Source organism: Sinocyclocheilus grahami, unplaced genomic scaffold (genome assembly GCF_001515645.1).
Source record: "Sinocyclocheilus grahami isolate Dianchi unplaced genomic scaffold, SAMN03320097.WGS_v1.1 scaffold42.1, whole genome shotgun sequence".
NCBI lineage: Eukaryota > Metazoa > Chordata > Actinopteri > Cypriniformes > Cyprinidae > Sinocyclocheilus > Sinocyclocheilus grahami.
Genome location: NW_015505221.1, coordinates 2,357,559 through 2,368,614, shown reverse-complemented (window position 1 = coordinate 2,368,614; position 11,056 = coordinate 2,357,559). Strand labels below are relative to the sequence as shown.

The following is an 11,056-nucleotide window of genomic DNA, read 5'->3' as shown; positions in this document are numbered from 1 at the left end:
TCATTATTAAAATAAAACATAGAATCACCAATACAGATAAAATGTTACACAGTCAATTTAAATAATCTGTATTATAGTCTGTGCCGTACAGCATGAGCCCCGGTCCACTCCAGTGCAGCACATTTTTGTTCATTATGATTTTTTCCCCTTCGATATTGGAATGTACAAAGCCCAGTTAATTTAATAAATAATGGTTTAGCTTCAAATACATTGCGAATATGGAAACATTTGGATTTGTGCTGAATGAGAGCGGTACGTGAGCACATACTTTCAGTTTTGCTTTAAATTAGGTTTTGGCTTGTTTATAGCTATTCTGGGCTTGTCTGCTTTCCTGTGCATAATATGCTATATTTAATTAATAAAATGTGTACCATATTTTGGTTTTAGCCTATACCCTCTTCGTCCATTAGCCTCCCTTAAGCGTTTTCTACAGCCTAACGGTTTTAAATGGGGGAGAAACTTTGCAGTATTTCCATCTGCTTTACTGATAGTAATGCTATTAATGAGGTCATTAATATTACAATTGTTATTAGTATTAATAGTATTTATTAGGCCTAATACCGAATTGGGCCTCCGGTGTCACTGTTATAGTAGCCTACAATAAGCCACATCAAGCGTTTTAGAATGTCCCAAAACCGTGCCTTAAACTATAAGCAAAGCTGACTGTATTTGAACTTGAGTCCAAGTTTAAAATAAAACTCTATGAACCACTCCATTATGAACGTATGAGCTGTATGAACCACTAACTTACAAGCTGTAAAGTAAACAGGAAGTGTTAGTCCGAACTCAACTGGTTTTGCGAGAGAGCACAAATATATTTTGCGAGAGAACGCAAAAGTTTTGCGAGGGAACGCAAATATCTTTGCGTGAGAACGCAAAAAAAAATTCCTCCTACCCCAAATTTTTTTTCCACCACCATGTCCCTTTAGGGGCTCCGTACTTGCTCATCAAGGCTGCATTTATTTGATCAAAAATACAGAAAAAAACTGTAATCTTGCAAAATGTTATTACAATATAAAATAATGGTTTCTATTTTAATATCCTTTAAAATATAATTTATTTCTGTGATGCAAAGCTGAATTTCCATCAGCCATTACTCCAGTATAAAGTGTCTCATGATCCTTAAGTCGTTCTAATATGCTGATTTATTATTAGAATTATCAATGTTGGCAACAGTTGTGCTGCCAAATATTTTTTGGGAAACTGCAATACTTTTTTCAGGATTCTTTGATGAATAAAAAGTTAAAAAGAACAGCATTTATTCACAATATACAGTATACACCTGATTTAACCACTTGGCGTTAGCCTGGGGAGAGAGGCAGAACGTACCCTGGGAGTCTAGTGTGCGGTTCACACGTCTACACACAGACACATTTGTGCATTTGAACTTTCCTAAGCATTCCCACAGAGAGACAGCATTTATAAAAAGTAAAGAACTCTGGGTGGAAGAAAATGGCAGAGCACATTAACACAGCAATAAGTGAGAGAACACACTGTACACATTTCCACAGGAGCGGAATTGATTTGCTGTAATTTTCTTAAAAACAAAACAAAACACCAGAACAGGTAATTCTCTGGCAAAAAAAAAGCATCAGGACACATGTACTTCAATCGCAACCCAACCCCCACCCCCCCCCAAAAAAAAACAAAAACCGTTGACTTGTCAGGTTGCTTGCTGTGATTGACAATGCTAAATCTGTGATTGACGATATTATGTTGCCACTGCTTATTACCGTTTACAAAATGACATGCATGTACTGTAGAGACCAAATTAAAGATTTCAGCCACAGTTTCAGCTGCAAGTTTTTGAGTTCAAAAGAAAAAAAGGATGATTGATGAATATGAAACATGTAGATTTTGATGTCCTTTTACATTTTCAATATCTGATTAATGTCACATTTTCTTTATTCTTGTTATATTTTTGAGTCAAATTTATGTATTCATTTAAAATGATCTAAAGGGTTAGTTCACCCAAAAATGAAAATGCTTTCATCATTTAGTCACCCTCATGTTGGTCCAAAATTGTATGAGTTTCTTTCTTATGTTGAACACAAAAAAATATATTTTGAAGAATGCTAGTAACCAAACAGCTGCAAATGTGCAAATGTTAGAGGGTCAAGTTTTTTAATTAAAAAAAACAAGCAGATAAAATTAGAAGTAGCATTAGAATAGCGAGTGCTAGAGTTAGAGGGTCAAATAAAGATGAAAGAGATGTGTTTTCAGCCGTTTCTTGAAAATATTAAGGACTCAGCTGCTTGGATTGAGCTGGGCAGGTCATTCCACCAGGAGGGAACAGTTAATGTAGAAGTCCATGAAAGTTTTATCATAGGTAGTATGCTAAATGTTTCAATACAAGCATTTCAGTCAAATGTAATTTATGCAATATTTCAAACCTTTAACCCACTGGGGAAAATCAACCTATGGCAACAGTTTAAAAGTAGCCCAATTCTGTGGAAAAAACGCGGACATGTCAACCCTGCATCCAACAAGAGCTACCGGAGTCGGCTTTGACTGATCACAGGTCGAGAATAAGGAGAGATGACTGACAAGACCATGCTGGAGTATTTGCTGCTCAACAGATCCTGAGCTCATTGACAAATATCTGATCTTGTAAAATGTGCTACCTTTACACAGAGTGAGTGTGATTGCAAAATCGAAAGTGAAAGTAAACAGCGCAAACGCTCATTCAAAAATATTTAAATACACCGCATCCTGAGAGCGGCTCCCTGATGCGTCAAAATGATACACATTATTAGAATGTTTAAAGGAGTGGACATGAAAATCGCGGGAGCGAAACACATGTTGCGGGAGCAGGCACAATGGTCAGAGATTCAGTGGGAGTGGGATTAAGAAAACAGCCGAATCCCTGGCATTTTGGGCAATAAAGAAATCCCGGCCGGACGCATTTTTGTAGGTCCAAAAAGAGGACATGTCCAGGGAAAAGAGGATGAATGGTCACCCTAATTTATAATCTATTGCTAATTGATGTATTCTTTTTAAAGTAGCATATGAAACATATTTTCTGCCTCATTCTGTGACACAAAAAGGAAAGCATTTGACTGGTGTTGTGGAGTAAAAAGGTTATAATTTTCTCTTTTGTTGGACAACAAGTTTAGAACTGTGAATACAAGGGAGGTTTAGCTTTAGGCATTTTAATTTAAGCATGTTTAGCTTAGATAACGAAAGGCTACCTGCTGCCATCAGAGCAAGTGTAATTACTGCATTCACGCGCTCCTCGGATGCTCTCATTTCCCGAGTTGTGCTTTTAAGTCGGAATGTGAAAACAACATGGACACTCTTGTTACTACAAAGATGTGTTGGATTTGTATTATTAGAGCCTTCTGACTTGAGTTCACATGCATTTTCTCAGTCGGGAAATTATTTTTCACGTGCGGTGCCAGTGATGATGCTTCTTACGTCCGTTTCGGAGAACCAGAGGACAAATATTTAAATCGATCGCTCAGGCATGGCACCGAAATGAGGCAAAGAAATCTGCGTTCGGATTCGGTTCTAGTACATACCGGTTACATAGGTACCGGTGCCATATTGGTACCGGGTTTCGGTACCCAACCCTATCTGTCTGTCTGTCTGTCTGTCTGTCATTCTATCTATCTGTCCGTGTGTCTGTCCGTCCATCCATCTGTCTATCCATCCAACTATCTATCTGTCTGTCTATCTGTCATTCTATCTGTCTTTCCATTGTTCTATGTCTATTGTTCAGTCTGTCATTATATCATTCTAGCTATGTCTGTCTGTCTATCTATCATTCTCTCTTTTTATTGTTCTGTCTGTCTATGGTTCTATCTATCATTTAATCTATCTGTCTGTCTAACAGAAAAAACTAACTTCTCAATTTGCTAAAACAAACTTTGGTTTTGATGAAAATCTTTAACCCACTGCAGTAAAGTCCAGTCTAAGCAGACTATTTTTAACCAGTGTTGTTGCTGTCTGCTCTGAGTATTCTAAGCAGGTGGCACTCAATAAGCTGACATGGTGCTGTCTTTTCTAAAAGCAGTCGATCAGGTTCCAGGTGTATGCGTCATTTGCAAAATTTGATATTTGCAAAACCAGCACTGCTGTCAGACAGTAGCTCCAGGTGATGTTTTCTCCCTCTCTCCTTTTTTACTCTTCCTTAGTGAAATTCTTGACATCAGCCAAGAATCTGGAATGGGAAAACAAGATAACAATGAAGATGCAAACAAAGCTGGTTTCTACACGGCAGTGCTGTCCACCACCCTGTGTTTATACTTATATAGGGTATATATATACTGATCTATCTATCTATCTATCTATCTATCTATCTATCTATCTATCTATCTATCTATCTATCTATCTATCTATCTATCATCAGCTTTGCCTGCTTGAGTATTATAGATATATAAACAACAAACAAGTCCCTTTTTTACTCTTCCTTAGTGAAATTCTTGACATCAGCCAAGAATCTGGAATGGGAAAACAAGATAACAATGAAGATGCAAACAAAGCTGGTTTCTACACGGCAGTGCTGTCCACCACCCTGTGTTTATACTTATATAGGGTATATATATACTGATCTATCTATCTATCTATCTATCTATCTATCTATCTATCTATCTATCTATCATCAGCAGACACAGTGAATTATCATCTAAAAGTCAGTAAATGGAACCAAGAATGAAACCATGCAATGAAACCATCACTATTTCAGCCACTTGATCTCCAAATGCTTCCTTCCTGTCAGTATTTCACTTTCCTGACATTTGGAATGGCTCGGTGACATTCTGGACAGGGTTATGGATTGAAAAAGATTCCATGAAGTCCACCCGCATAAAAATCTTGACAGAGACATCAGTGTGGCACCATTGTGCTAACACCTCCAGAGCTGACCCTGGAGTCTCAAACACGGCGTTTGGACACACAACAGTTTCAATTACATTGCGGTGACCAACTGTTGGGAATTTCAGGCATGCAAACCTCTGTCCTCTAAAAAGAAGAACACTTTATCAACATAAAACGCTGACATAAATAGTAATAAATGCAAGCTATCCACGATTCAATTGCCCAGAGATAGGAAAGATTCAATCCATAAGCTGTCCATCATCCGATTTCCCCAATGTTTTGTTTTTCATGAGATTTTTAATGAAAGATTTGCTTGTATAAAACCAAATTACTTCAAACGCTGTTACACATCAAAAGCAAACTGAGTAAATTGAATTCACCAAAGATTTTTCTTCTGGCTTGTGCGTGTGTGTGTGTAAATGCAAATAGATTTCAGATCTCCCACAAACTCGAGGGCTCTTTCTTCCCATCTGAGTTTCATGTAGGTAGAAATGAAATCAGCGGTTCTGTTGGATCTTTTACTTCCAGTCTACCCTGTCTGTGCAGGATAAGCATCGGCCTCTGGAGATAACCGGGCAGCTGTGAGAGGAGGGGAGGCCTGGAGGTGTTGCTGAACAAAGAGGCACCGTGGGGAGATATGATAGAGAACAGCACCTGTAACTACGCCTGGAGATGAGCGATAAGGTGCTTTCTGGGGCACAGATGCATATGTGCACCCATAGACATGCACACGCCTGAAGACAGCTTTCAGCTTCACAATGGATAGCCCTGATTTTGATGCACATTTTAAGTCATATCAGATCAAATCAAACTTTAAAAATACTTATGGATAAAATATACATGACTGGTTCTGTTATGTTTTATTTATCATTAAAAACTACTAATTTGTGTAAAGATTAACTCAGAAAAGGACAAAGGTTTGGATTCTTCTAATCAGGTCATTAATAATGATCTTTTCTTAAAAGGACAGTTCATATGATCATATAAACTTTATCATGTTGCTTGAACCCCATATTAATTTCTGTTCTTCAAACATATCTATTTTATGTATTATTATAAAAGTCAGTGAAATCTATTAAATTTGATAAATGCCATTGTATGAAAAAGAAATATTCTGAGCAACATGAAGGTGAGTAGATGATTTTAATTTTAATATAGGATTTTCTAGAATTTCTTGTAATTTTATTAGAATAATTTAAATTTTATTATGAATCAAATTAAATACATTGTTACTTGGCCTAAAAAAATGGGAAAAGCCTTATTTAAACAATATTTTTAATATAAAAATTGAATTCAATTAAATTTTTCAGAAACCATTGATTGTTTCCCAGCAGAATTAAATTACAATTTTCCTACAAATCATTTTTTCAAGTTAAACTTCACTCTGAAAGTTTCAGAGAGGTGGCTCTTTCGAGCACAAAAAGCAAGAAAGAAATCCAAAACCCCATATTGGAATAATAACTATCTCTCTACAGACAAAATAATCCATTCTCCCCACTTTAAGGTGAGACTGCACCATTATTTGCTTTCATAATTCATGAATTATGGCTGGAAAATTGTTTCAAGGTTTGCTGTGGTGTTCAATAAATCCTATGAATTTAGATTAAACACTCAGTGTGATCTTGCCTTCACAATTCTGAGTTAGATCGCTACGGGACTGTGTTAAAACAAAGCCTCCGACAGCTTCCCAGACTGCTGCCTCGAATGGAAGCACCTGTCAAAAAAAATGTTTTCATCCATCTCTTAGCCTGCAAGTGCTCCAAAGATTTAAAAGAATAGTTTGTTTTATAAGAATACCTGCCTAAACAAACTTTAGAGAGCTCATAAATATCTTAAGATTAAGAATTCTCAAGTCTTCGGTGTGCAGAACTTAAACTTTCCAAAACACAACTGATTAAGTTAAATCCCACTCACAAAGTCCTGCAACTGTTACAAACTTATAAATTATATTTGCAATTATATTTTCCATTATGCACAGCAGAACTGAATCCCACTGGATAATTTGCCTGATTTTGTTCATCAAACTCAAACTACGCTTGCTCTCTTGGTAAATCATTACAAAACTTAAATATAAAAAGCAAGCATGCTAAACAAGTCAAACACATCCAACACAGTGAAGCACCTTACCATCATCCACATCAGGCAGGATGGTGACTCTGGTGGTGGGGAACTTCTGACCCAGACGGCCGCCCATGGGCATGCTGAGGGTGACATTAAAGCTTTCCTCTGGCTCGTAGAGTGAATCATCGATGACGACCACACGGCAATGCTTCTCCGTGTCCCCCTTATCGAAACGCAGCACGCTGTGGTGTTCCTCAGGTCGAGAAATGTAGTCAGAATAAGAAAGCACCGTGGTGGGAACCGTGCCCTTGGCGGTACCTTCACGGATGAGGATAAAGGGAAGATTAGAGGAAGTTTTGAGCATTCAAATTGAATCTCACGGGTTTAGTCAGAGATAAACGGCACTTAAAAGTTTAAAACTGTAGTTGAAGACATCTGCTGAGCTTGAAAGTTTAAATTCATGAAGTTGGATTTGGTTAGTGAGGAATGGACATGCCTTTAAGTTAAGCTTCATAACTCACCTTGTTGTGTGAAGCAGACAACCATGAGCTCTTGACTGACATCTCCAGATCTTCGCACAGGAATCAGAAGTTCTCCAATATCTTCCTCAATCGAATATGTAGCCAAGGGGATGAACACTGTGGATTCTAGGGCAAAAAGCAATGATCACATTTAGTATAAATGTATAAATGCATGTAAAATAAAACTTTATAGACAAAGAAAGAAGAGAATTACTGAAATCATCATTTGTATGAGGAGTCCAGGTGGATTCAGTTGCACTTCAGATCTGAAGTTCTGTCAGAGCTTGACATTTTAGTCCTCAAAGTTTCAAACCTTTTAAAAATACATGTTTAACTTAAGTACTGTTACTGTGTTTTAATGTGGGATTGATCGCTCAGTGTCGCTGTCAACAGGTTCAGAACTGTATAACAATTTGACGGACCAAAGTTTCACGATAAGAAATCCTCAACCACTGATGTTTTATAGTGGGAGATATATGAAAACTCTTATCAGACGAGTTGGGATTGACTAAAAACACATGAATCCTAGTAGAAAACACTTAAGACAGCATGAAAGTTTTGTGAGTATCTGTGGGTTCAAAGCTTTTGCCAGCTTCATGGTCACCATTTCTAATAAAAGAATCATTTTTATCCATATAAGACTTGATTTTCAGGCACTATTGAGACAATATATGGCTGAGCAGCTCTCTAAGGACACAGCTATGTGGGTTTTCTATCAGAAAAAAAACACGATTATATGCCTTGTTCAAATCTGCATTATGCCTTCTTTGCACTCAGAGGCAGAAGATAATTAAATGAGATTTAACCTTTCAGACTGTGGCATTAAGTTGTTTTTTATGTCCTTGTGCAAAGGAACAACACAGGCTTATCTCTGTGACTGATAAATGTCATATGAGGCCACAGTGACTGCAGTGTTATGTGCCTCTCCATCGATCTCTCCACTCCAGCTCAAATAGACTATGTAATGTTATCCTCTAAAGTAAGCACTGAAAAAAAAGATTGAGAAGATCGAAATTTATCTATTTTAAAAAGGAGATTTTGATGGAGCAAAGTTATATATACTGTATTAAACAAGTTAAATATATAATGTTTTGTAAAAAGTCACATACACAAATAAGTGATTTAAAAAATAATACACACACATATATTTACCATCAACTTATGCCATGATACAATATCCACGACAACCATGGTAATATTACAGTAAAAAAGAAAAATGTGACAGTATAGATCTTTAATTACTTTTTGTAAGTGTAAAAGCAGTAAAGAGCACACAAGATTTTAGGGAAATCAGGTGTGAGTTTTGCCATCTTAAGTAGTATTAAGTGTAAGATCTGTGGAGAAAGCGTTCATTCAGTCAGAGCCGAGAACCAAGGGACTGCTCCTGCTAAATCTGCCGTGAATCCTGCCACAACTTCAGAGGCTTGGCTGCTGTGTTTTGATGAGGAGGAACCAGGATGTTATTCAGATGTTCTGGAGATATTATGCTATGATTACAATGTACAGAAGAGTGACAGCTGTGACGTCCGCCCACACCGACACTCCTCCACATTTTCTGGCTTACCTTTGTTTGGTTGGACTATTTCTCTCATACACAAATTATTACATTGCCCTACAAGTAACGCTTACTCAGAATATGAATATGAAGTATAATGAAAATATAATATTTCTTATTTTATTAATGTACTATTAAAGTAAACATTGATCAATTTTACTGTCTTAATACACGTTAACAATGTTTCATCATTGCAAGTTATTCCCAAGAAGAAGAAAAAAGAAATCAAAATCTTTCCTTTTCAGCTGACATTGTCAGTCCCTCTTATTTTTCGATCCTTCCCCTCCAACCACTTTTTCAAAACTCAATTAATTCCTAATTGATAAAAATCAAGTCCTGTCTTACATTTTTTCTTTTTGTTTCATTTAGAAATAATTTAGCTTAAAGAAGTAAAGTAGGTTGCAAATGACATTTCATGCTGACTTTAATATTTGTCATTTGAGATGCCAGTTCAGATATTCTGATATTTGTATCAGAAAGCTACAAATATTTACACTACTGTCTAAAAGATTGAGGTCAGTAAATCTTTTTTTTAAGAAATCAATCATTTTATTCAAGGACACATCAAATTATCATAGTCATAGTAAAGACATAATTACAAAATCAAATAAAGGCTGTTCTATTGATTGATCTTTCTTTTAATCAAAGAATCCTTAAAAACGCATCACAGTTTCCAAAAATGTATTAAGCAGCTTTTTCAAAATAATAATGCTAATAATAATGCTTCTACTTCATTTTAAAATATATTAAAAGAAAAAACTGTAATAATATTTTACAATATTACTGTTTTGTTTTTTACTGTATTTTTGATCAAATAAATGCAACCTTGGTGAGAATAAGACACTGCTTTTAAAAACATTTAAAAATCTTTCCAACCCTAAACTTTTGAATGGTACTGTATACCAGCATTCTTAGATTGAATAAGACCGATTAGACTTAGTAATAGACTGAGTAATATATTTCATGTTAAATCAACATTTCTAATGATTGGTTGAATTTGTTTGCTTAAACTTGAAGTTTGTTTGAAAAAGGCTGGCATTTGAACACCCATACTGATCTTTGTAGCTACCCAAAACCATTCTCACCCCCTGGATCCCATGGTTTTATTTATTTATTTGTAAGCTCACCATCTCCAGGGTCAACAATTTCCACCGTTGCTGCCTCTGGGAACTCCAGTGCTCCCATGACAGGCTCTGAGAGGACAATCTGGAAGGTCTCGGACTGCTCATACAGGCTGTCCGACAAGATGCGCACTTTCCAGGTAGCAGTGGTCTGACCCGGGTTAAACTGGACTTGTTTCTGGGCTTTCCCTCGGAAATCTTTGTCCTTTTCAGCCGTACCATCTTTGGTACCAATACCTTAAGAATGAAAGAGTAAATAAACGTTAAGTAAAGTACAGAAATGTAAGCAAATGAAAGTCTTTTATAACAGTGGTTAAGCACTAGTGAACAGGAACACAGAGCTGTACACACTTTAAAGGGTCATATGATGCTGCTAAAAATAACATTATTTGGTGTATTTGGTGTAATGAAATGTGTTTATGAGGTTTAAGGTTAAAAAAACACATTTTCCACATACTGTACATTATTGTTCCCTTTCAGTCAGTCACGTTCTACGTTACGTCAGTCGTGACTGACGAATTAGGATCTCGCCTGAGAGCCCAATCTCCTTCGAGTGTAAACTAAATAAGCCAATGACAGTTGGCGTGCGTGTTTCGCCACACGCACCCCGCCCCACAGCGCGGGTATAAAAGGAGAGCGCGTGCAAACGCACATCAGTTTTTCGCTGAGGAGCCGAGACTACGTGCCCCGGCTGTACAGCGGTGGTACAGCAACTGTGGCGACGTAACGTAACGTCTCCGTTCCCTCCTTCAGGGAACGAGGGTTACACAAGTAACCGAAACGACGTTCCCTTTCAGTCAGTCACGTTCAATGTTACGTCAGTCATGACTGACGAATTGGGGTCCGTATGGAAAACGCCACTATCGCTGACCCCCTCCAGTGCCCTGCGGGAAGCCGGCAAGTCCCCCCACACTAGCTGGGGTGGAAGATAGGACAGCGGCTAGGCAGAGGTGTCCGCCACTGCTGTTCCATACAGTGGT

General features: G+C 37.3%; 1 protein-coding gene across 1 annotated transcript in view; it reads right to left on the bottom strand.

The window, feature by feature from the left end:
• The window catches only part of LOC107582282 (FRAS1-related extracellular matrix protein 2-like), an 88,930-nt gene that overhangs the window by 29,353 nt on the left and 48,521 nt on the right, over window positions 1–11,056 (bottom strand). Inside the window, exons 4-6 of the mRNA XM_016268049.1 lie at window positions 10,083–10,313; window positions 7,401–7,526; window positions 6,946–7,197 (exon numbers count right to left, since the gene is read on the bottom strand). Of these exons, the coding sequence (XP_016123535.1) occupies window positions 6,946–7,197; window positions 7,401–7,526; window positions 10,083–10,313 (609 nt within the window). The remainder of the gene's footprint in view (window positions 1–6,945; window positions 7,198–7,400; window positions 7,527–10,082; window positions 10,314–11,056) is intronic.